Genomic DNA, 27,735 nt, shown 5'->3' with positions numbered 1-27,735 from the left:
TAAAAGGTACTTCCCACTGCCTATCAAAGTAGAAAAATCTATTTCCGTGCCCCCTCAGAATATAAGCAGTCCTATGAGCGTAACAGTGGTTAGTATATGTCTTTGTGGGATAAAAAATATTTCCTCCCTCATTAGAGGGAATTTCCTCCCACAACTCTATATCAGGGCACTCACCACTCTAGTCGGACACTTAGTGCAGCGCACAACCCGTAAGTCATATACGATAGCCCTGAAAATCAGCACCTAAATCAGCACCTAAACTTTTTCTGTAAACAGCCAAGTAGTAAATGTTTTAGGCTTGTGAGCCATTTGGTCTCTGCTGCAACTACTGGACTCTGCCATATATTTTGACAATATTTAAAACAAATTTATATATTTTGAGAATACATAAAACAAATAGATGCAACTGTGTTCTAATAAAACTTTATTTCGTAAACAGGTAGCCCTTCCATGGGCCATGGTTTGCCAGTTCAATCTTTAACACTGGAATTTCTCCCATACTTGCAGTTATCCTGAAAGAGTACCAACAGACTCAGAAAAAGTTTGCCAGCCTATGTAATAGGAAGGCTTGTAATTATGCTAATATAATGATAAAAAATGGCAATAGGTATTATTTATTGAGGATTACTATATACCACACAATATTCTTAATCATTGTGTATATTAATTGATTTCATTCTCACAACCTAAAGATTTCGGTACCAATTTTCAGGGCTATCATATATGACTTACAGGTTATGCACTGCACTAAGTGTCTGACTAGAGTGGTGAGTGCCCTGCTATAGCGTTGTGTCTAATGAGGGAGGAAATATAAATAAAACCTTTTGTTTAGTGCATCAAATAAAGCCAAGCTACAAGACTATACTTCATCCTATTTGCCACAGAGGAGTGCAAATTTCTTGTACATGTCAGGTAGATGAAAATGAAGTTTCCTGACTTCATTAACTCCGCTGGGTTAATTTATAAAGTTTATAAATTGACTGAATTTTTAAAGTTATAAATAAATGCACCATGATAAAGAAAAGTAAACCACTAAGTAAGAGTCACTCTCCTGCTGTATGAAATCTAAAAATCATTCTACCCCTGTTTTATCATCAGCTGATAAGTAATACACTGCTTTCAAATATCACTTCAAGTTGTTATACATTATGAGAAAAGAGAACTTCATAACAAACTATTTTATCCAAAAATAATTTAAATAATTTAATAATTTCTTTCCATGCAAATTCCTTTCTGAAAAAGAGTCAGCATATTCTATCATTAAATATCTAAATTGAAAATTACCTGTCATATAAATAAGAATATTGCTCCGATCATCAGAAAGAAGACGTTTTGACCGAGGCGTGCTAGATGGAATCCTCCCAGTTAACACCCGTAAAAAATTCTCCACAGTTACCTGAGGAAAAAAATGAGAAATCAGATGAAATAGAACTTGAGTAAACCTATCAATTGTTTTCCTACTTTTAAAAACATCCCTTCTTCTTTCTCTATGTATTACTCAGCATAAATTAAAAATAAAACTTAAAAAGAGAAATATAAGTCAATTGAAATATATTTATTTAAATATACACCTCAAAGTAACTTTGTTTCCATTCTTTACAAAATACTAAAAACCAACAAAAAACTAGTTTGGGGAAAACTAAGCCGATTATAAACTTTAAAAGGTCAAATGCTATACAGATCAGATCAGATCAGATCAGTCGCTCAGTCGTGTCCGACTCTTGGAGACCCCATGAATCGCAGCACGCCAGGCCTCCCTGTTCATCACCAACTCCCAGAGTTGAATGCTATACAAAGTATTGCCAAAAACTGAAAACAGATTATTAATCTGTCTTCACAGGCAATTCTTTGGGAAGATATAAAATACAGAAATATAAAAAAATTCAACAATATTATAAGTATTGCAATTAATACATATAACTACTTAGTCAATTCTAGATCAACAACAAAAAGGTCTTTAATAAATCATAAAAATAAAACCATAAGGATAGATCCATAAATAACCCCCAAATTATGCATCTTTAATTCCTAAATGCATTTTGTTACTTAAATTTCATTAGAGGTAACTTTATTATGTAAAAAAACACCGCAAGCCAGATTTTCCAACCGGGAATTTCTGCATCTCCAGGATGCTTTGAAAGATATTTAAGTTCTTGGAAATATAATGCTAATTTCAAGTTATATTACACAGATCTAAATTTAAAAAGCTGAAAATCAACCCAGCTTTCTTGTTCAACTCTTCCCTAGGTGAGTACCTAAGTGTCTATGTGTGTGTGTCTGTGGGTGTATGTATAAGTTGTTTGGTTTACATTTTCCCAGAAGACACCAAAATGGTGTTTTTTTAAACAGGACTTCTTGTTGGCTAACAAAGAAGGGAAGTACTTGGTCTACATTTTACAATGACAAAAAAAAAGAAACAGAAAAAGTCCAACATTCACAAACATTTAAGTGTTGAACAAACATTTCTGAGTGCCTTCAGAAGACTGTAAGAATTCACTAGGTATAAGACACGGAAGATACATGTCCTTAAGGAACTTACAGCCTGGGAAAAGATACTAATTTCTTCAAAACAGGTCTGGGAACATGGGAAAGTGTGTCTTACTTTTGGTAGGCTTAGTAAAAGGGGAAGGATTACTGAAGAAGACTTCATCAAGAAAGACTTGAAATGTTAAACATACAATCTATTAAATTTAAAGTAAAGTTTCAAAGGCAGAAAATATAGCACAGTGCCATTTTTTTTTAATATATTTTTAATCATATGTGCATAAAAACACTGGAGGCATATTAAAAGTGGTTACCTTTAAGTAGTATCAGTCATTTTAATATTTCCATAATTAATATATTTACTGAAAATATAAAACTTGAAATTTTAGATCAAATATGAAAAACAAAGAATACACTTACTATAAAAGGAAGTTGATACATTAACCCTCAATAAAATAATACAGAAGCCAAGATAAAGTTGTTCTATCCTAGATACATATATGAAATTTTCATGCTGTGATACTTTTACTCATATATTGTTTCCTTAATATGAACTCCAGAAACTGCAGATTGTCAAGGCTACAGTGAAAACCGTACAAAGTTTAAAGAAAAACAATAAGATTATTTTATTCTACCACTATGTTCGAGCTTAAAAGTGAAAGCTACATTTCAAAATGTTGCCACATTAAACATTTTACCTCATAACTTCTATAATCCACTTCTACATCATCTCCATACACATTCAGTTCCATATTCTTGTGACTATACACTGTAGCTGGTTTAGGATTTCTAGGGTTGCATGCCATATCATCTGCAAGCATCAGAACAATGTGGCTAGGAAAAGAAAATTTTAGTAAATATACCATTTCAATAAAACCAAAAAGTTAAAAAGATATACTTTATTTATGTGCCAAGTCACTTCAGTAGTGTCCAGCTCTTTGCGACCCTATGGACTGTAGCCCGCCAGTTTCCTCTGTCCATGGGATTCTCCAGGCAGGAATACTGGAGTGGGTTGCCATGCCCTCCCCTCCAGGGGATCTTCCTGACCCAGGGATGGAATCCATGTCTCTTATGTCTCCTGTATTGGCAGGAGGGTTCTTTATCACTAGCACCACCTGGAAAGCCCATATTTTATTTATATCATGTGGCAATTATTTTCATTCTTTATTAAAAATAACCCAAAACAATTATTGAGCACATATTTAAAAGTGCTTGTATTAAAAAAATTTTTTTAATATGTCCCTATGTAGTGTAAGTTTTAAAGAAAAAAAATCAGAACAATCTGGCATGAACTTATCCACAGAACTGGGAGTTACTAACTTAATTTTTTTTCCAATACAGTATACTTTATGCAATGTAGCAAAAGGAAGCTAAGATGAAAGAGCTACACTGAAGGCAATGGCACCCACTCCAGTACTCTTGCCTGGAAAATCCCATGGACGGAGGAGCCTGGCAGGCTGCAGTCCGTGGGGTCGCTAAGAGTCGGGCACCACTGAGCGACTTCACTTTCACTTTTCGCTTTCATGCAATGGAGAAGGAAATGGCAACCCACTCCAGTGTTCTTGCCTGGAGAATCCCAGGGACAGGGGGAGCCTAGTGGGCTTCTATCTATGGGGTCGCACAGAGTCGGACACGACTGAAGCGACTTAGCAGCAGTCCTCCCCAAACATTGCTTTTAATGTTAGTAATATCTGACACTCTTAAGACTTACAGAGTTAAACTGTGATAGTCCAAAAATTTTACTTTTCAGAATCTCAAATGCTTGAGTATGAAAACATACAATCCATCAGCAAGTGCAATCTCTGTACCACAGGAACACATCTCCAGTGCGATCATTCTTCACTGGCTCCACTCCATCCCCCTGACATCAGCCACCATCATCTCTAGATGATGCTGGACTAGATGCTGGAATAGCTCCCATCTGGCTGCCTGCTTCCACTCCCATCCTCCTATGGTTCGTTCTCCTTAGAGCCACCAGAGAGACCTTCCTTAAACAAGTCAAATCATTAAACTTTCTCACTTAAAGTCTTTCAAGGATTCCCCATGATAATCAGAGGAAAACAGAAACTCCTTACATGGTCTGCAAGGCTTAATGTGGTCTCTGTATCTCTCTCTCTCTCTCTGTCTCTAACTTCACCCCTAACACCCATGTTCACTATGCTCCTTCCAAACTGTTCAGGAATATGCCAAGCCTTTTCCAATTCAGGGGCTATTGATCAAATTTAGACTTCTTTCCTTCCAAATCTTCCTATCATTCCAATCTCAGCTAAAGTACTCTGTTCTCACTACATGTTTTCTTTTATACAGGTCATTTACAAATCTGAAATCATTTCCCATCACCACCCCTATTAGAATATGAGCACTTCTCTGAGGGCAGGGACTTTTTCTGTCCTTCACTGACTGTACCACTTAGGCTTAGGAATAGAGCCTGGCATATAGCAGACATTCAAGAAACACTCACTGAGTGAATGAAACATTTTCATTTTTTGTGTACATTTTCTTTGAGAGAAAATTACAATGTCTCTCTTAAATGCTTCTCATCTTGATCTTACCATTAAAACAAGTGAAGATGAATCAGGCAACCCTTTATTCTACCATATACTTGAGCTTCCCAAACATAAGGGAAAAATTAATGTGGCATACATAATTAGTCTGGCAGGAGACAGCAAGAGGAAAATGTTCTTCTGCACATGTTCCAAATACACTAAAGTTTAGAACTGAAACATTGTGATTTTTCTTAAAAACTGGCTTTTCTATTTTGAAAGGGTTCCAACCCTGCCACATTCAAAGATCAGATCTTCAGCTGTTACTGATTCATTCTCACAAAATGGTTAAAGTTATTGCTCTTAAAATGGAAAATATCTTTTCATTTTAATAACTTAAAATGATTTATATTAAGTTATTAACAATCATATCTTTTTTGTTATAAAACCACTATTAAACAAAAATGAACTGACCTATAAATCTCAATACAAAAATAAGATTATTCCTTTAGGCCATGTTTTCGGTTGAAGGTTAATTTCATTCCTTGAAATTAAATGTCAATTTCATAAAGAAGTAGTCACTTTAGCATAAAATTATAAATTCAATCAACACTTTTCTGATAGATAATTTTGAGCTTCAGTGTAAGTACTATAACCTTTGGCTAACATAATCAATATATCATAAAAAATCATGGTATCTGGAGATAATATATGAAAAACCAGACAGAAAATAGACTGAATTTCAAAAGTTTACAAATTCAACCATATATTCTAATGCATTGTTTCTAAAAGTTAAGAAATGTTCAGAACTCTTGTCTGGTAGAAAAAAATCTGACTTGGTCCAAGTGTCAAATCATTTATATATGAAAGTGTGTCTGACTCTCTGCAACCCCATGAACTGTAGCCCACCAGGCTCCTCTGTCCATGGAGTTCTCCAGGCAAGAATAGTGGAGTGGGTTGCCATTTCCTTTTCCAGGGGATCTTCCCAACTCAGGGATAGAACCCTCATCTCTCATGTCTCCTGCATTGGCAGGCGAGTTCTTTACCACTAGCGCCACCTGGGAAGCCTCCATTTATATATATGATACTTAAATACATAATGAAACTAAACTCCTTAGGTTTATATTTCTTATAAAATTATTTGCTGTTGTTATTGTCAGTCACTAAGTCATGCCTTTGCAACCTCATGGACTGCAACACACCAGGTTTCCCTGTGCTTCAATATCTCCCATAGTTTGCTCAAATTCATGTCCATTGAGTCAGTGATGCCATCCAACCATCTCATCCTCTGCCGCCCTCTTCTCCTTTTGTCTTCAATCTTTCCCAGCATCAGGGTCTTTTCCAATGAGTCAGCTCTTGGTATCAGGTGGCCAAAGTATTGGAGCTTCAGCTTCAGCAGCAATCCTTCCAATATTCATTATATTCAGGGCTGATTTCCTTTAGGATTGACTGCTCTGATCTCCTTGTAGTCCAAGGGACTCTCAAGAGTCTTCTTCAGCATCACAGTTCAAAAGCATCAATTCTTCGGCACTCAGCCTTCTTTAAGGTTCACATCCATATATGACTACTGGAAAAACCAAAGCTTTAACTATATGGAGCTTTGTCAGCAAAGTGACGTTCTTTGCTTTTTAATATACTTTCTTAGGTTTATAAAACTACAAATAAACACAAAATTATAAATTAGATTCTAACAAATCTACCAAACTAATAATACTCTAAGAACACTAGCTCTATTTGAAGGATGATACTATTTTACTAAAACTAAATGACTGCTGGCTTCCCTGGTGGCTCGGTAAAGAGTCTGCCTGCAGTGCGGGAGACCCAGGTTCAATCCCTGGGTCGAGAAGATCCCCTGGAGAAGGAAATGGCAACCCACTCAAGTATTCTTGCCTGGAAAATCCCATGGACAGAGGAGCCTGGCAAGCTACAGTCCATGGGGTTGCAAAGAGTCAAGACACAACGAAGCAACCTCACTTCACTTCAAATGATTGCTCATATAGTTAAAAGAAGAAAGAGATAACTTCAGGCCTGGTTCTACATTTAATTTTTTCCTGTATTTTGACATTCCACACTACAATATAATTTGATGATATAGAAAACATCTGCTCACAAAAGTATTTGCACAAAATGCAATTCATAACTTCTAGGCTCTGTTTACTGTTCAGAATAATCAGATCTGATATTTAACTAAGTCTTTGCCAACAAACAGTCTTTGAACAACAGTTATCATAAGATCTAACTTGTTGTCTCCTTAAAGTGTCTTTTTCACTGAGTATCAGGCTAGCATCATAGCAGTTATTTAAGTCTTCACTGTGAACGTGTTAAACAATCACTGCTAGAATCAAGACCAAAAAAAAAAATCTACATTGAAAACACGCTACTACATTCCTATAAATAATGATAGCAAGTTGCTTTGTTACCTTACTAAAATTAAGATAAAAATCCCCCAAATACGTCCAATTGATAGAAGAATATGATATTCTTACACTCTGGAAATCCTATACTACCATGTGTTATGACTCAATTCTCTCACTTTATTAAGGTCCTGCAGAACCTACATCACACAAGCATAGGGTAACATGGCCTTCTCTCAATACAAAACCAAAAGAAAAGAGAAGCATTGAAATTGTATAAAGTTCAAACTGGGTTTGAAACAAATACAGTGCTTACTTATATACATAGTTTTCATACTGTTTAAATCATACATTTCCTCTTGTCAGTTAAAAAAAAAAAAACATTGGAGGACACACCCATATATGTATCTACTAATCTGTTAGTCATATGTATTCACTACTTTAAATATATATAATAAATATTAGTGAAGCATAACTTCTTTCCTTTACAGATTAATAAATAAATAAATAAAGGGATAGTATTTTATTCCCTTGCCACTATTTGTTGTCTGATCTAACAGAATCATGATCATGCTGAAACAGATTTTAAAGATCAATATGAAAATAAAATTTTAAAACCTCTCCAAAAACAAGGCATGAAACCCAATTCTAGAAATGTGTGAGAGGAAAACAATTCAAAACAAATACTTTCCCATTTCCCATAATTACATTTGCCTAACATTAAAGGAGGGCTTCTCTGGTGGCTTAGTGGTAAAGAACCTGCCTCCCAATGCAGGAGACGTGGGTTTGATCCCTGGGTCAGGAAAATTCCGTGGAGAAGGAAATGGCAACCCACTCTAGTATTCTTGCCTGGGAAATCCCATGGACAGAGGAGTCTGGCCGGCTGCAGTCCAGGGGGTCACAGAAGAGTCGGACACGACTCTGACTAAACAACACCACTGAAGGAACAGGTAAGCCCTGCATCAGGGCTGCTCAGTCATTCTTTACCCTCCCCTCTGACATTCATCCTTGGCCCAGTCAGGAAGCAGCAACCAATGGGTACAAAAATAAATTTTACATAGATAAAAAATTTTCACTGCTCTAGACAATTAGAGTACAAAGCCTCAAAAAGCACACCTTTTCATTTATAACAGGCTGCTACTACCATAATAACATTTTTTCACTAAATGATATTTAAATAGATTACCATATTGGTAAAAGTGTTTTTAAACAATTCATTGAAAATTGCTATACATACTATATCCATATAACTAATCAGATAATACTACCTTAGAGCATCTTTAGCAACCAGAGCTAGGCTAAGCTTATCTTCAATAATATCACCATCCTATTCTAGACAGTAGCCAAAATTACAGCAGCTGGAGATTTGAGGATCACAGGGGATCCTCAAATCTCTTAAGTCTCTGAGTTTCTGCTCATAAGCGTTGCTTTCCTTTCTTTAAAAGTCTATATGTAACCTCATTAGAATGCTATAAACAGTTTCCTAGGACTTAACCACAATGCCTAGATTGCACATTTTGCCAGAAAAATATTTGCAAACATCATTAATAAGCCTTCTCTGGTACATATCTCTTCACAAATAGCAAGTAAATTTAAAAATCCTCTTATTTTCTCTGAGCACTAAGAAAGATATTCTTAAGAAATAAGTTTAGTTATTCATTAAGAAGACTTGGATGGCTATGTTTCTTCTGAAGTTATCAGTTTTATCAGTTTTTTTAAAATATTTTTTACAAAGGATAAAATATAGACACACTACACTGATGGTGAGGAGTTACCACCATTCCTGTTCTTCACTTTGATCATAAAAGTCAACTAGGACAAAAATTAAAGAGGAAAAATATAAAATGGAGACTAGGGCAGACAAAATGAAAGGCTAATTAACTAGAAGGTAATAGTAAATATCAATTAAAAATAATTCAACAATTTTAAAGCACTTGGACTGCAACGTCCATCCTAAAGGAGATCAGTCCTGGGTGTTCACTGGAAGGACTAATGTTGAAGCTGAAACTCCAGTACTTTGGCCACCTCATGCGAAGAGTTGACTCATTGGAAAGATTCTGATGCTGGGAGGGATTAGGGGCAGGAGGAGAAGGGGACAACAGAGGATGAGATGGCTGGATGGCATCACCGACTCGATAGACGTGAGTTTTAGTGAACTCCGGGAGCTGGTGATGGACAGGGAGGCTGGCGTGCTGCATTGCATGGGGTCGTGGAGTTGGACACGACTGAGCGACTGAACTGAAGTGAACTGAATGATGTTAACTGACATGATTTAACCATTCCATATTAAACTATACAAACACTATTTTACCCAAACTGTCAAATTTGGATTCCATATTGGAATAAGATTATGAAAAAATAAGATCAGAAGGTATGGGAAAACGGAAACAAGGTAAAGGAACAGGATGATGGAAACAAGTATCTGTTGAGTTTACAGTGTGATAGGCACTGTGCTGCAGTCTTTTCAGATACTTAATTCTTACTATATCACAACAATCTTGTGAAGACTATTTTTGTCTTCATTCTAAAGGTAAGGAAATTTAGTGAGGGCAGATCACTTGCCCAAAGCTGCATAACTGATAAGGAGAAGATACAAGATTTAATTTCAGAGCCCGCATATGTTCCACCCACTACTACTACATTCTTTGGCAGAATGGAATATGTTGCCTTAGAGTGAGCAGAGCCAAAACCTCTAATAATTTCTATACTCACATCAACAAATATTAAGGGGACATCATGTTCCTCATGGGCTTCCAGATGGCACTATTGGTAAAGAATCCGCCTGCCAGTGTAGGAGATATAAGAGACATGAGTTCGATCCCTGGGTCGGGAAGATCTCCTGAGGAAGGGCATGGCAACCCACTCCAGTATTCCTGCCTGGAGAATTACATGGACAGAGGAGTCTGTCGGGCTACAGTCCATGGGGTCACAAAGAGTCGGACATAACTGAAGCGACTTAGCAGGCACGCACACACTTCCCTCATATGACTCTCATTTCAGTATTTCCATTTTTCATGGCTCAATGAAATTTATGGTTTAAAATTTAATACAAACATTTTTAAACTTTTAAATAAACAAACCTTTTCATTTTAGAGTTACAAATTTTTAAGTCTGTTTTCACCTTTAAAAAAAAAAAAAAAAAACCTGCAAAAATCTTTCCAAAATCTTTAATTACAATAAAATCTGACAATGAATACTCAGGGAATGGAACATTCTGATTTCAACTTTTTTCCAAAACCCAACATCCGCCCGCTGCCTCTGTCAACGCCTGCGCCGCCTCCGCCCTGCGGCACAGCCACAGCTGCCTGTGTCGCTGCCACTGCGATACCACGGTAAGACTAGGCCACAGTTTTCAATGAGTAAATGTACCCCTTTCTGTCATCACACATTTACGGAGTTTCTGAAGGTGAGTGAAGCTTACTGCCAAGCACAGCATGACCTTTATGAGGACAAGAAAGCTATAGAAATGTATTACCACTCCATCAAGAAGCTGAGTAAGAGCAGTTCCCTGGACCCAGAAGTGCTGAATTGAATCCACAAAGCATTTTCCAACTCAAGTTACTTTACATCATTTCTGTATTTAATTCTTTCACAGCCCTAATGTTTATTTTTTGACTAAATTAATGTCTTGCATGAAATGTCCAACTCCCACGGAAGTCACATACAAACATATGATTTTTCTTATTACACAATCCAACCAAAATTATGAACAAAATTATGGGGAAACTGAAGAAATGTGGATTACCACACAGTATTAATAAGAGTATGTGAAGCAATGTGCAGCACTGCTCTTATGGAAAAGAAGGTATCCATGCTCCTGACTGTCCTTTTGATGAAAATGTACCATCCAACCATATTGCTGATGACCAGTTAAGTCTTCGGAAAATCAAGTTTTATGAAGAATATGGTTATTGTACAGATGCTCACTGTATGGCAAGTCTTGGAAGAGCTCCACTGTTTGCTGCCCTAGCAAGAAGGTAGAATGAAACCTGAAGATGTAGATCAGAAAACAAAAGCAGCATGGAGCTTGTAACATCAAGCAATTTCTGTATTTAGAGAATATCACTCTCAAACGTATCTGTGCTGCAAAGACTTCAGTGGTCAACAGAACTGAGGTGTCTGATGCTGTCTTGGCAGTAGAACTTCAGATAGGACCTAATTTGTTGCACACATTAGCCAAGAAGTTGGTTCAGTGAGTAAGTCTAATGTATCATGTATAGGAGTACCGAAAAGCAGTTTTACCAGGTTGTATGTTTGACAGAGCCTCCATGCCTAGGTTGCTATTGTTATTGTTCAGTCACTAAGTTACGTCCAACTTTTTGTGACCCCATGCACTGCAGCATGCCAGGCTTCCCTGTCCTTCACTATATCTCCTGGAGTTTGCTCAAACTCATGTCCATTGAGCTGGTCATGCCATCCAACCATCTCATCCTCTGTCACCCCCTTCTTCTCTTGCCCTCAATCTTTCCCAGAATCAAGGTCTTTTCCAAAGATGAGCTCTTCGCATCAGGTGGCTAAAGTCTTGCAGCTTCAGTTCCAGTATTGGTCTTTCCAATGAATATTCAGAGTTGATTTTCTTTAGGATTAACTGGTTTAATATCCTTGCTGTTAGGTTACAATGAACCTATTTGGACACTTAACAAAAGACTCTTGCTGTCCAGCATTTCAAATTTATCACTCCTCCCAGTTCCTGAAATCATACAATACTGAGTTATGTCTTCTTTGATCTATTCCCATATCAGAATCTTTTCAATACATAAGAAATTTAGAAAGTTTAGGTACCAAAATATGCAGTATAACATTTTATATTTTTTAGTGTTATATATAGAACTAAAACCCCAGGAACATTCTAGATCTTATGTGATTTACTCCTTCAGTCATTTCTTACTGAAAGCAGGGCCTATACAGTTATTTGCTTGCTCATGGTACACTTACATCTGCCCACATTCATAAAAGTATACATCAGGTTTACATGACCATTGATTTTTGTTAATTTTTTATCAAGTCATATGTCATTGTTGTTTAGTCACTAAGTCATGTCCAACTCTTTGAAACCTCATACACTATAGCTCACCAGGCTCCTCTGTCCATGGGATTTCCCTGGCAAGAATACTTAGTGGGTTGCTATTTCTTTCTCCAGGAGATCTTCCCAACTTAGCGATGGAACCTGTGTCTCCTGCTTTGGCAGGTGGATTCTTTACCACTGAGCCACCAGGGATGCCCACAAGTCATGTGATGTTATTGAATATCGTCCCATAAATCTCATTTGTGCTGTTATGAAAAATCTGCATTTTGAAAACCTACACTGTACAAAGAAGTATATCTTTAAACACCTCCAAGCAAAAAAGCTATACAATTAATTTAATGTTTGCACTTTTGTGTGCCACAACAGGAAAAGCCTAAAAAGGAATGGAAAAGGCTATTAAATATTTCCAGAAAGATCTTGCCTTTATCTTGTGCAGAATATAAAGAATATGCTCTTTAATTAGTAAGTATTTTTTAAAGGTAAAGATGTTTTGTTATTGTAGCTAAAAATTTTAGTCATAACATTTTTAAAGCTCTTATCATTTTTCTACACCTACTAGAAGTTGTTCACCAGCTATTATCTTTGCTTGAAGTGTGCTTTTTTCCTTCTCTTCCCAAACTCCCTTTCAAAACAAGAAGTGGGTTTCTGTTAGTGAACTGAACAGACACCTAATTTTTATATGACTTTTGAGTTGTATACTCACTTGGATACTTGATAATTATTATATAATTGATCAAATGGTGATGTGTATCAATGTGAGTTTGACCATATATCTACATTATCTTATAATATGTGGTTATAGTTTTGGGGGCAAATAATTTGTCAGTGTTCATCAGTTTATAAAAACCTAGTGCAAGAGCTAAACATCTAATTAAACAACAAAATGGGGGGGGGGGGACAATATCTAAACTACTTTCTTGAGTAAGTGCAATCTACTAAAAATCTTTATCAGTAGATCAAAGTTAATATTTTAGTATCTATTTTTATTAAATATAACAATATAGATAGAAGAACTACAGAATATTAAGTTAGCTTTTACTTATCCAGAATAAATCCGAAAATATATTTGTAGAACAAGCTCCCTTATATGATCTTATTTGATTGTCTTTGCTTCCAATATGGTGGGGAAAAACAGTTTAGGTAAATTAATTTCTGACCAATATGGGCTTTACTTTCTAGAATAACATCTCAATTTCATGATTTGAAGCCTTGGAGATGGATATAATTAAATATAAGTTAATGGGTAGGTGTAAGGATTTAACGTCAGGTTACCTTTGACTGACTTATCTCCCACTCAAGCTAAGGCCGAATTCTTGGAAACCATTAATATAGAACTCTGTGAAATATCTTTTCTCCAAAGAAATTAAATTATGTTCACAAATGTTAATTTCACTTATCCTTTTTAACACCTCCTGAGTCAGATATACCGTGACAGAATTACAACATTATTTCTATCAAATTTCCACTAGAAATTCCTCACAAATTTCTTAGAAATACTTATTATTATCACCACTTTCCCTGGCGAAATGTCGAGTTGAGTCTGACTTATTTTGAGGTCACTCCCACTGCCACCAGTCAAACACTTAGGTTTTCCATGGAAATTATAGTTTCCTTCTCTGCCCTTTTCTCTCCCTGTATCTCCACATCAGTTGAAATTACAAAAATTGGCAAGTGTATTCGAAACACCATATGCTCTCAATACATATCTGCCGGTTGAAAAGGGGAGGGAGGAAGAAGGAAAGGGAAAAAGAAAGAAGGTAGGAAGAGAAGTAAATTAGTGTGTATTCCACCACACCAGTTGTCTTTCTTCCCTCCTACTTCTCAGAACAACCTAGCACCTACCCAAAATCATATGATATCAAATGCATCAGGCTCCTTTTATTGCTTCCCCAATACAGTTGTCCCTTGGTTGGCTGGGAAGGGGTTGGTTCCAGGAATCCCTGTGATTACTAAAATTACTAAAATCCACAGATGTTCACATTCTATATATAAAATGCTTTGGTATTTGCATATAACCTACACATCAACACTCTCTCTATACTTTATATCATCTCTAGATTATTTGCAGTAATATCTCACTGGGGTTTTTGTTTGTATTTCCCTGATGCTTAGTGACGTTAAGCACCTGTTCATGTACCCACTAGCCGTCAGTATATGGTGGCTCAAATGGTAAAGAATCATCCTGCAATGCAGGACACTCGGGTTTGATCCCTGTGTCAGAAAGATCCCCTGGAGGAGGAAGTGGCTACTCTCTCCAGTATTCTTGCCTGGAGAATTCCATGGACAGAGGAGCCTGGTGGGTTACAGTCCATGGGGTCACAAAAAGTCGGATACGACTGAGCAGCTAACTCATTTTCATTATATCTTCTTTGGAAAATGTCTGTTCAGATCTTCTCATTTTTAAAATTTTCATGATTTATTTATTTATTTTGGCTGCACTGGGTCTTTGTTGCTGTGCGTGGGCTTTCTCCAGTTGTGGAAAGCAGGGGCTAATCTCTAGTCAAGGTGTGTGGGCTTCTCATTGTAGTGGCTTCTCTCGTTAAGGAGCACAGGCCCTAGAACATGAAGCCTTCAGGAGTTGTGGCATGGGGCTCAGTTGCCCATGGCATGCGAAATCTTCCTGGAATGGGGATTGAACCCATATCCCCTGCATTGGCAGGCAGATTCTTAACTACTGACCACCAGAGAAGTCCCCTCTGCTCATTTTTTGATTGGATTCTTTTTTTACTATTCAGTTTATGGGTGCGTGCTAAGTCACTTCAGTCATGTCCAACTCTTTGCAACCCTTGACTGTAGCCCTCAGGGCTCCTCTGTCCATGGGATTTTCCACGCAAGAATACTGGGGTGGGTTGCCATGTCCTCCTCCAGGGGATCTTCCTGACCCAGGGATAGAACCCACAGTTCTTATGTCTCCTGCAATGAGAGGCAGGTTCTTTACCACTAGTGCTGCCTGGGAAGCCCATTCAGTTTATGAGTGCTTTATATATTTTGATCATTAACCCCTTATCAGATATGTGATTTGCAAATATTTTCTCCCATTCAGTAGACTGCCTTTTCATTGTGGATGGTTCCCTTTCCTGTACTTTTAGTTTGATGTAGACTCACTTGTTGATTTTTGCTTTTGGAGTCAAACCCCCAAAAATTCATTACTACGACTGTCATCAAAGAGCTTACTGCCAGTGTATTCCTTTAGGAGTTTAATGGTTTCAGGTCTTACATTCAAGTCTTTAATCCATTTTATTTTTCTATATGGTGTGAAAAAATGTTCTAATTTCAGTTTTTTATATGTAGTTGTTTAGTTTTTCCAGCACCATTTATTGAAGAGACTGCTCTTTCTCCATTGTATATTTTGTGTGTGTGTGTGTGTGTGTGTATAGTTTAATGCTTATTATTATTATTTTTTAAATTTTATTTTTTAACTTTACAATATTGTATTGGTTTTGCCATATATCGAAATGAATCCACCACAGGTATACATGTGTTCCCCATCCTGAACCCTCCTCCCTCTTCCCTCCCCATACCATCCCTCTGGGTCGTCCCAGTGCACCAGCCCCTATTTTTAGCTTCTTTGCCATAAATTAACTAATCATACATGCATGAATTTATTTCTGGGCTCCCTATTCTGTTCCATTGGTCTATGGAACTGTTTTTATACCAATTCTATACTGCTGTGGTTCCCTGATGTCTTAGATGATAAAGAATCTGCTTGCAACATAGGAGACCCAGGTTTGACCCCTGAGTCTGGAAGATCCCCTGGAGAAGGAAATGGCAACCCAATCCAGTATTTTAGCCTGGAGAATTCCATGGACAGAGAAGCCTGGTGGGCCACAGTCCATGGGGTCACAAGGAGTCAGACACAACTAAGTAGCTAACACTTTCATACTACTTTGATTACTACAGTTTTATAATATAGTTTGAAATCAGGGAGTGTGATGCCCCTAGTTTGTTCTTCTTTCTCAAGACTGCTTTGACTATTCAGGGTCTTTTAAGGTTTTATACAAACTTTAGGGTTGTTTTTCCTATTTCTGTGAAAAATGCCATTGGAATTTTGATAGGGATTGTACTGGGCAGTATAGACACTTGGGTAGCACAGACATTTTAAGAATATTAATTTTTCCAATCCACTTGCTTGTTTGTGTTGCAAGCACAACAAAAGTAAGAAAATTATTTGTAAAGGATACCACTTACAGAATCAACCAAAAAAAGAAAAAAACTGACAACTAAAAATTCTACCAAAAACTAAAAATTCAAAATTATGAGGCATAGTTGAAAGCCATTAAACATATAATTAAATGAAAACATACCTTTTCATAAATCGAATGATTTAGTACCATAAGTAAGTCCACTCTCTTTAAATTAATCTACTGTAATGCAAATCAAAATCCCAACAGGGTTTTAAGAACTTGACAAGCTGATTGTAAATTTAATATGGAAGAACAAGACCCAAGAATAGCCAAGACAGTTCCAAACAGGAACAAAGTCAAGGAAATCAAGTTACCAGATATGAAGATAGTGTCAGGAATGAAGACACTGTGGTATTGATCAAGAAAAGCATCTCTCATTTCAGCGGTCCATACCAGTACTCCTATCTGTTTAGAAATCAATAAAGAAATTTCCCCTTTGCTCCATAAAACCCTTAATGGTCTTCTTAGTCTTACAAATGGATCTTATCTAAACGTAAGAGCATGACAGTAGTGGCCAAATGTTCCTTTACCACCGTCACTGTTCTCCTCAGAGCACATTTTGGCTTCTTAACTATTCTAAATGTTTACCTATTCAAGATATTATGTACTTCATCAAGAACATCACATGGAGCGGTAGATAGATCAGCTGCCAACGTGAGAATAAAACAAGAAGACTGCTCAGAATACATAAGGATCTATATTCAAACATTATGATTTATATTTTTGCAAAATATGAGAAAAAAACTGTTGGGAAATGACACAAGACAAGAAGCAGAACACTCAAAAGTACAAGTTAATATTATCTTGACAATAACTACAATAATATATTACAAATTATTTACAAAGCATTTTACTACTTTTTAGTCCTTTTGTTCACAAAAAATGAGGCAAAATTATAAAATAAAAATAGTAGTAGAATAAAATTTTAAATATATATTTATTATTGAGAAAGGTTTATAAATTAATGGTAATGGTTTAAAAAAATATCACTCAGTGACCTCCCTGTACAAAATTCTATATAGCGACACAAAGAAAGAAAGTTTTATGGGTAGGAAAGGACAGCACGAGGATATTCTAAGTGTTCTAAGAAGGATGAATGGTTAAAAAAAAATAGAAATAGGAGTTAATAAGTATTATGTAGTAGACAAAGAACAAATCAACAGATGAACGTAGTAAGTTATTATTAACAAAGCAGTAAAGACTGAAGGCTGGTTGAAATTTATGTAATTTTTTAGAGAAACAACAGTCACTGCAGGTTGCTGATCGTGGGAGTTAAAAGATGAAAGCAATATCTGAGAAAGATAATTCTAACAGCTGTGTGTAGGATGAGTTGGAGGGCGAAAGACGCTAGAAACAAGGAATAAACAGCTACAAAGCTGCTGAAGTACAGAGGCATGAAGTACACGAAACATGAAATAATGAAGACTCAGACAACAGTAAAAGCTATGGAAAAAATTAAAAAATGAGAAAACAGGAGAGGCATTCATTATATTCCTCAATTAATATGAATGATTCTCATAAGCACTACATTCAACATGTAGATATACATTTCTAATTAAATAAGGTATTAAATGATCCTTGTTCATAATTATACCAACCTCTACAGGACTGTCATAAGAATAAAATTAGATCATGTTATTAAAAGAATTCTCTAATTGTAAATGTTACCTAAATATTATCTGTTGTAATTTCTTAGGGAAGAGACAGCTGTGAAATAATAGAAATGCTCCAGTCATAAAATCACAACACCTGAATTCAAATTCTGGTTTTATTATTTAATGGTACCTTTAATGGACCTTAAGCAAGTCATTTAACCATTCTGAATAACAATTTTTAATATGAAAATGGCAGCTAGGGAGTTCTCCCATAAAGGTCTCAAGAGATAGATGAAATAATTCATTATAAAATGCCTATCACAGTATCTGAATTATGGTGGATAGTGAATATATGCTGCAGGGCGGTGAAAAAGGAGGCCAAAAATAGAGGTCCATTTTGGCTGACCTTATTGGAAAGCCACAAGCATCGCCAAAGAACTGTATCTATGGCCTTCTCCATATTATTTTAATGAAAAAATATACAAGAAAATTCCTGAAGTATCTTATTAATGCTCCACCTCACACAATACCCTCTTACGTATAAGATCTAATTCACAGCAACCTAAAGAATTGTTAGTCAAAAGCTATGTTACCAACCTGATTTTAAAAACCACAATAATAGGCAGTAAGTGATTTTTTTTCTTTTTTAATTTACAACATTATCGGAATTCACATTTATAATTCTAATATTATGTGAGAAAGAAGTTAAAAAGGACAACCGACCAAAAATAAAAAAGTGCATCCTGAAGAACTTAAACAGTAAGAAGATAGAGAATAAGTTGAAGTTAATCTGATAGAAGGAAATGAATCTGAAGACCCCTTGGTGAGATCATCCTACCCATGGATCACAAAAGTAGGACTCAGGGAATAGTTATAAAATCCACTACAGAGCACTTTTAGCTCAGAAGAGTTTTTGAATCAAGATCTTAAACAACTATAAGCAAGCAATATTCATAAATAGTTCCTTTCTATCCCAGACCAATTAAATTCCACTTAACTAGGGGCCTTTAGTATACTATCCATTCATTCATTCAACTTTGCACAATATACTAAAGAATGTATTGCAATACAACAAATAGTATCAGAAACTGCCTTGAAGAAATAAGATCAATACATACAAAAAAGTGCCTTGACAGAAATATTAAAATAATATTTATACAAGAAGGACCAAGAAAGCTTTAGGGAATGTATGAAGTGAATTTGGACACATGAAAATCTGAAAGGAGGGAAGAAGGAAAAAAACTATAGACGAAAGAACAAGTATAAGGCAATGACAGACACCAATACAGAGACTTACAAGAAGGAAGCATAAAAAACTGAAATGATCAGAATATTAGATATAGACAGACTACAAAGGCCTTGAGTTCCAGAATAAAGGACTGGTACTTTGTTTTACAAGAATTTATGGATAAGGAGAGAATAAAGCTTTTATATTAGGACTATTAATCTCATATAGTTATTAAAATACAGAGTAAGGGGGAAAAAAGTATCAGAATAGCTACTGGACCATCACTGAATCACTGTTCTATACAGCTGAAATTAATACAACACTGCAAATCAACTCTACATCAATAAAAAGATGAATTTTTAAAAAAGAAAAGCTACAGGATTTAACTATAGAAATTATTTATAAGATAGAGATTGTTATAAAAACTCATATCCACCCAGCTTGTGGTAGAGCTAAATAATTATATACACATTTAACTCCATAAACTTAATTCTTATGCATTGAGCCAAAAAATAAAAGGAGAGACAGATTTCATCCACCTAATTACTCAAGCATTTATTTCCCAAAGTCAACATGAGATGAGATGGGAGCTATGATTCTACATTCTCTCAGTCAGTCTCAATTCTCTTGTGCCTCTCACAGCACGAGCATCACGATTCTAGTGTTAAAAAAGATATGGATATTTTTCATATAATATGTCCTTTAATCCAAAGTAAACCACTTCATCAAATGTTCCATCAAAGAAAAAGAACACAGTATTTTTGTTCTAGCGTTGCTCTAAAACTGGCTGTGTTAGACTTGATGAAAGATAATGCTATGTTGTACTTTATGTGCTACTTAAGAAACTTGTAAGAATAAATGGCTCCATTTTTGCTTCACATACTGACTTTAGAACCTAACCTCTGCTTAACTCCTTTTCTCTTCCTCATCTTAAGCATATAAAGTATACTGGAGGTAGCAAAACAGAGATTTAGTCCAAAACTATTAATTTAGGACACAGAATTTCCTAAAAATAGTGAAATATTTCAGGAAGCTAAAACCAAGCAAAGAAAAACAAACTCTCTGTGGGTGGGTAAGGTTACAGAAAGCACGGCCACAAAGTGCAAGACAGCTGAACCCTGGGACTTAAATGTGAACAGGGTAATAGACAAGTTGGAGGGCAATTATGAAGATCTTGTGGGCACGTCGTTTTGTTTTCCCCCATAACCATTAAATTCCCTCTCTGAATCAATATTTTGATATAGTATTATAAAATTCTGACAACCTATGTGTTAAAAAGTCTTTTATAACACAGAAATTTGCTAAAAACTAGATGAACACTTTAGAAGATAGAAATGTTCTTACTTTTCAAGTACGAACTTGTGTTTGCTTTGCCTAACTGGTTAATACTTTGGCCACCTGGTGCAAAGAACTGACTCATTTGAAAAGACCCTGATACTGGGAAAGACTGAAGGCAGGAGAAGAAGACAACAGAGGATGAGATGGTTGGATGGCATCACCAACTCAATGGACATGAGTTTGAGCAAACTCCAGGAGTTGGTGATAGACAGGGAGGCCTGGCGTGCTGCAGTCCATGGGGTCGCAAAGAGTCAGACAAAACTGAGCGACTGAACTGAACTCAGCTGAACTGGGTAAAGTATTTCCCAGTCACAAGTTAATTTATCCAACATCTACTGAGCACCTACTATCCAGGCACTGTGCTGGATGCTATAAGTACAAAGTGAAATAAAATATAATCCTTGTTCCCTTCAAAGAGTTAATAATCTAATAAGGGAGACATACTATAATTAGTGTAACCATGTTATAATCAAAGTACATATAAAGGATACTATGAAAGCAAAGAAGGTCAGGAAAAGCTTTTTTGAAGAAGTATTAAAGTCAATTTGGAAGGTCAGGTAAAAGCTACAGCCGTGCTTTCTAACTTGGTTGTGCACAGAACCACATATAAAATTGATGTCTAAGACTCACTTCAGATTTTGTGAATTAGACTCTCCAGGGGTGAAGCTGAAGAATCAGTATTTTCAACAAGTACCATAAGTGATTCATAATCACAGCCAGGTTTTGTTAGCAGTGAGCCAGAAGTATATAGACAACTATTCCAGGCAGAGAGAATATCTCAGTACAATCAGAGTAAGTGAAATACAGACAGAAAATCAAAGAGAAATCAGAACAAGAGTACTGATACAACTAATGTGATATTTCAAACAGGATCTAAGGAATTGATGTGAACTTCCACAATAAAGGGCAATCATCTCTGAATCACAAAATCATATGTTTTGGGAAATGATTTCTGACATGAACTAGTTTCTTACTGAAGTATATGGAAAAGCTAAATGCAAATATTTTGCATTAAAAGACAATGTAAAATGCTCCTTTAAAAAAGCAAACAGTGTAAACAACATACAGTTATACTCAATTTTTATTCAATGCAGTGACCGGTCATTTTTCTCAGGATACATAGGATTATACTGCTTTAACTTGAAAATGTTCATTAAAGTATAAAATAAATTCAAACAGTATTTTGAAATTCCAGCATTAAAACTGAAAACTGCTCTTAATGATTTTAAGTTTCCAGACTATCATTTCATAATAGCATATTACTTTCTGACTAAAATTTACTTATAATTGTATTTTTGCTCTTAATCCAGGTAGAAGTAAAGCAGGAATAAGTCATCAGGAAGAAGAATATTCACCATAATAGGTTAAAAGTCAAACAGAATCTATTCCATTGATCTCTGTTTGCTAAGCAACAAATAGTTCAAATCATCAACTATTTAAATCTCAAATTCATTCCCCAACAAAGACTTCATAATCAAAGATATAGAGAGGAAAGCACGAAACAAGAATAAGAAAATTCTTCAGAAACCTTGGGAAAAACCTAATATATAAAATACACGCCATGGTTATACTCTGTTTCTAAGATGTCCATCTAAAGCTTAAACTCTTCTAAAACTTTAAACAAATCATTTAAACCTTCAGTTCAGTTCAGTTCAGTCACTCAATCATGTCCGATTCTTTGCGACCCCATGAACCGCAGCATGCCAGGCCTCCCTGTCCATCACCAACTCCCGGAGTCTACCCAAACTCATGTCCATTGCATCGGTGAAGCCATTCAACCATCTCATCCTCTGTCATCCCCTTCTCCTCCTGCCTTCAATCTTTCCCCAAATCAGGGTCTTTTCAAATGAGTCAGCTCTTTGCATCAGGTAGCCAAAATATTGGAGTTTCAGCTTCAACAGCAGTCCTTTCAGTGAACACCCAGGACTGACCTCCTTTAGGATGGACTGGTTGGATCTCCTTGCAGTCCAAAAGACTCTCAAGAGTCTTCTCCAACACCACAATTCAAAAGCATCAATTCTTCGGCGCTCAGCTTTCTTCACAGTCCAACTCTCACATCCATACATGACCACTGGAAAAACCATAGCCTTGACTAGTCAGACCTTTGTTGGCAAAGTAATGGCTCTGCTTTTCAATATGCTATCTAGGTTGGTCATAACTTGCCTTCCAAGGAGTAAGCAACTTTTCATTTCATGGCTGCAATCACCATCCACAGTGATTCTGGAGCCCAAAAAAATAAAAGTCAGCCACTGTTTCCCCATCTATTTGCCATGAAGTGATGGGACCAGATGCCATGATCTTCGTTTTCTGAATGTTGAGCTTTAAGCCAACTTTTTCACTCTCCTCTTTCACTTTCATTAAGAGGCTCTTTAGTTCTTCTTCACTTTCTGCCATAAGGGTGGTGTCATCTGCATATCTGAGGTTATTGGTATTTCTCCCGGCAATCTTGATTCCAGCTTGTGCTTCCTCCAGCCCAGCGTTTCTCATGATGTACTCTGCATTTAAGTTAAATAAGCAGGGTGACAATATACAGCCTTGGCGTACTCCTTTTCCTATTTGGAATCAGTCTGTTGTTCCATGTCCAGTTCTAACTGTTGCTTCCTGACCTGCATACAGGTTTCTCAAGAGGCAGATCAGGTGGCCTGGTATTCCCATCTCTTGAAGAATTTTCCACAGTTTATTGTGATCACACAGTCAAAGGCTTTGGCATAGTCAATAAAGCAAAAATAGATGTTTTTCTGGAACTCTCTTGCTTTTTCGATGATACAGCAAATGTTGGCAATTTGATCTCTGGTTCCTCTGCCTTTTCTAAAACCAGCTTGAACATCTGGAAGTTCATGGTTCACGTATTGCTGAAGCCTGGCTTGGAGAATTTTGAGCATTACTTTACTAGCGTGTGAGATGAGTGCAATTGTGCAGTAGTTTGAGCATTCTTTGGCATTGCCTTTCTTTGGGATTGGAGTGAAAACTGACCTTTTCCAGTCCCATGGCCACTGCTGAGTTTTCCAAATTTGCTGGCATATTGAGTGCAGCACTTTCACAGCATCATCTTTCAGGATTTGAAATAGCTCAACTGGAATTCCATCACCTCCACTAGCTTTGTTCATAGTGATACTTCCTAAGGCCCATTTGACTTCACATTCCAGGATGTTTGGCTCTAGGTGAGTGATCACACCATCGTGATTATCTGGATCATGAAGATCTTTTTTGTACAGTTCAGTCCTTCTAAAATTTAAATCATTAAAATAAAAACCTAATAACTTATAAGGGGCTTCCCAGGTCACTCAGGGATAAAGAATCCGCCTGCCAATGCAGAAGACGTGGGTTTGATCCCTGGGTCAGAAAGATCTCCTAGAGAACGGAATGGCAACCCACTCCAGTATTCTTGCCTGGGAAATCCTATGGACAGAGCAGATCGGCAGGTACAGTCCATGGGGTTGCAAAAGAGTCAGACATGACTTAACTAAACAACAACAAATGAATAATAGACAGGACAAAGATTCATTTACCAAAGTGAAACCTACTGCCAACTAATGCATAGTAATTCCCTGGAGGAGCATGTTTGGTATAGAAGCAATAGCAGTTAAAAATCAACAGATTAACCACATACACCTATTTGAAGAGAACAAATAATAGTAATCAGCTAATGACAAGAATAATTCTTATACTTCATATAACAAATCATCCTTTCTCAGACCTAATGTACGTTTTAAAAGTGATATTACCAAGATGCCTTAATTTCCAGATGAAATACAGGAATTAAATTATAGTTACAGTTATAGGCTATAGTTGTCAGCTTGTTAGGTTAAAATGATCTATTGACATAGACTGTAAATTTGCTTCTTGAGTCATGCACTGCTTCCTTTCTGCTCCTACAGCATTTTATATATATTTCTATTCACTGTATTTTAAGTACCTAAGTCCTGCAAAGAAGGTGGAACCATCACCAGGTAATAGCCAAGGAAACAGGCTTAGTATGGCAAAGTGACTAACCGAAATCACCACTGAACCACTGAACCCAGATTTCAAACTCAGATCTAACTGCAAAGCTCCTTCCACACTGCCTCACATGGTAGAGAGGAACCATAGGACTAGATGAATCACACCTAAGTAACCAAACTGACTGCAGTTTCTTCTATGACTGCTTCTGAAGTAGCCAAAATAGATCTATCATATCTGACAAACCAAAGGTGGAGGACAGATATTTGCAGGTGGAGGTGTAGAAGCTCTGCTTAGTACCTGAGCTCCCTAATACAATTAGGGAATATACCCCTTTACGAGTCTTCACAGAAGGCAGAGGCCCCCTCCCTATACAGAAGCCAACAGTGCCACATAGTCCTTCTTCCCGTCACCCCTGCAGCATGGACATGGGCACTTAATCTATGCTCTGCCAACGTGACATTCCCATCAAGTACTCTAAATTAAAAGCTGGAGATGGTAAGAAACTGGGACAACAAAGGTCAGATTTTGGCAGCAGTAGCAACATTAAGTTTGCAAAGGCAACAGTGGCAGCTGTGTAGTAGCTGAGTCTGCTGCTGCTGCTAAGTCACTTCAGTCATGTCCAACCCTGTGCGACCCCATAGACAGCAGTCCATCAGGCTCCCCCGTCCCTGGGATTCTCCAGGCAAGAACACTGGAGTGGGTTGCCATTTCCTTCTCCAATGCATGAAGGTGGAAAGTGAAAGTGAAAGTGAAGTCATGTCCAACTCTTAGCGACCTCATGGACTGCAGCCTACCAGGCTCCTCCATCCATGGGATTTTCCAGGCAAGAGTACTGGAGTGGCGTACCATTGCCTTCTCCGGCCTTCAGCAATTCGAGGCTGCATTCCTGTCATCAGACTGGCTTTATGCTATGATTTTTAGACATGCCTTTTCTGTTACGTAGTCTCTCCTGTCCCTGACTCTTCAAGGGCTCAACCCTCCCAGAAAATTGGTAAACTAATCAATATGTTTTCAATAAACATCTTTTCTACTTGAATCAGTCAGAATTGCCTTCTGTTACCTACAATTAAACCCAGACTGAGGCACTGAATAATTAAATAAGGGACACTGAACAATTATACTTTATCAAATCTTCCTACCTTAGTATTTATTGACTGCTGTTTTATATAATTTGCCATTATACTCTTAAGTTAAAACTACTTTATACATGACAGTGTGCTGTAACAATAACAAAATAACTTCAAATTAGGTTTCTTTATGTTTTTCAAAAATAACACAAATACACAAATATAATAACAGTCATCTAAAGGCAATTTTCACTGAAGCCCAGAGTTAAGCTTTATTAAGAATTCTTACCTGTCAGGAATACCTAGCCTCTTGACACTTCTATAAACAGAAAGAGTATTCGCAACATGTCGATAATTAAACCAGAATCTGGATGTACAAACCTAAAGTATCAAAACAAATATATTATTTGTAGGAATCAAAATAAAGTACAGAGTTACAAAATTACTTCTCTTTAAGTAGGATATAGAGATGCCTAAAAAGTGTATCATAATCAGGCCTACAAACAGCAAAGCACCTAAAGAATTGTCAATAAAACCAACCTCCCTAGAAAGAGGTCTTTCATAACTTGACTTAAATTTAAAAAACTATTCAGCTTAAAAGAAAACAAATCTTTGTGGAATTTAATCAAATATTGAATCAACTTAGTTACTCTCAATTTATGTGATCCTATAATGTTCTTATTCCTAAAATATTAAATTCTTTAGAATCCAAGACAAGGAACATAATCTCATCGCAGAATAGAAGGTTATATACTATTCCTTTCACTCTGGATAGCTTCCTAATTTTAGTTGTGAAAAATGTAAGATAGAGATAAAAACAGAGCATAGAAAATGATTTTATATGCACATAAGAGAATGCATCATAAAGAAGCTGTTGAACTGAACAGAAAACCAGAAATGATTCCAACAAATTTTACACTTAAAAAAAAAAGACTGATCCCTAAAAAAGATACCAAGGATACAAGGAAAATGTAATGCAGTGCCTCAGAAGTCAACCCACTCGACCATCTATTCCAAAGGAAAAATCAGAGACTGGGGTTGGTTGGTAGTGCACCTACTTGCTAAGCATCCTACCTCCTATCACATACTTCTACTGATGGTTTAACTATAATGACAGAGAACATAACAAACTTTCTCGATCCTGCAAGTGGAAAGGAACTACAAGCCTTTTTTATTACAATGAATTTTCGACCTGGAATCCAATAAGGAAAACACTATAATTTTTGACTACATTAAAGAAAAACGTACCATATAACCCTAACAGAAATGAAAAACTTGAAATAATTATAACTTAATAAGATGAACAATTCCATTCTGAAAAATGGGCAAAGGATGAGACCAAGCATTTCATAATAAAAGTATTAAAAATGGACAATGAAATTTTTAACAATGCTCAACTTCTGTCATAATTTTAAAAACATAAATCAAATTGATAACCATCCAAAAGCCTGACAATTCATATTATTGGCAAGGCTATGGAGATGGAACACTCATATCCTACTTATGGGAAGGTAAACTAATATAAACCTTCTAAGAGGGTAATCTGCAATATATACCAAGATTTAAAATGTACTTATTTTTTGATTTAGCTCATATAAGCATGTAAAATCAATGATCAGTTTTCAATGCAAAGAAACAGAGGAAAATAATAGAATGGGAAAGACTAGAGATCTCTTCAAGAAAATTAGAGATACCAACGGAACACTTCATACAAAGATAGGCACAATAAAGGACAGAAATGGTATGAACCTAACAGAAGCAGAAAATACTAAGAAGAGGTGGCAAGAATACACAGAAGAACCATATAAAAAAGATCTTCATGATCCAGATAATCACAATGGGTGTGATCACTCACCTAGACCCAGACATCCTGGATGTAAAGTCAAGTGAGCCTGAGGAAGTATCACTATGAACAAAGCTAGTGGAGGTGATGGAATTCCAGTTGAGCTATTTCAAATCCTAAAAGATGATGCTGTGAAAGTGCTGAGCTCAATATGCCAGCAAATTTGGAAAACTCAGCAGTGGCCACGGGAC

General features: G+C 36.4%; 1 protein-coding gene across 4 annotated transcripts in view; it reads right to left on the bottom strand.

The window, feature by feature from the left end:
- The window catches only part of PIGK (phosphatidylinositol glycan anchor biosynthesis class K), a 144,076-nt gene that overhangs the window by 107,535 nt on the left and 8,806 nt on the right, over positions 1-27,735 (bottom strand). For all 4 annotated transcript variants that reach the window (XR_008715849.1, XM_055585435.1, XM_055585433.1 and 1 more), the window contains exons 3-5: positions 25,991-26,082; positions 3,183-3,318; positions 1,285-1,396 (exon numbers count right to left, since the gene is read on the bottom strand). Coding sequence is in view for 3 of the 4 variants with exons in the window: in XM_055585435.1 (XP_055441410.1) it covers positions 1,285-1,396; positions 3,183-3,318; positions 25,991-26,082 (340 nt within the window). In the remaining variant the exon portion in view is untranslated. The remainder of the gene's footprint in view (positions 1-1,284; positions 1,397-3,182; positions 3,319-25,990; positions 26,083-27,735) is intronic.

This window comes from Bubalus kerabau, chromosome 6, assembly GCF_029407905.1.
Source record: "Bubalus kerabau isolate K-KA32 ecotype Philippines breed swamp buffalo chromosome 6, PCC_UOA_SB_1v2, whole genome shotgun sequence".
Taxonomy (NCBI): domain Eukaryota; kingdom Metazoa; phylum Chordata; class Mammalia; order Artiodactyla; family Bovidae; genus Bubalus; species Bubalus kerabau.
Note: the sequence above shows the minus strand (reverse complement) of the source record. Positions and strands in the feature narration are given on the sequence as shown.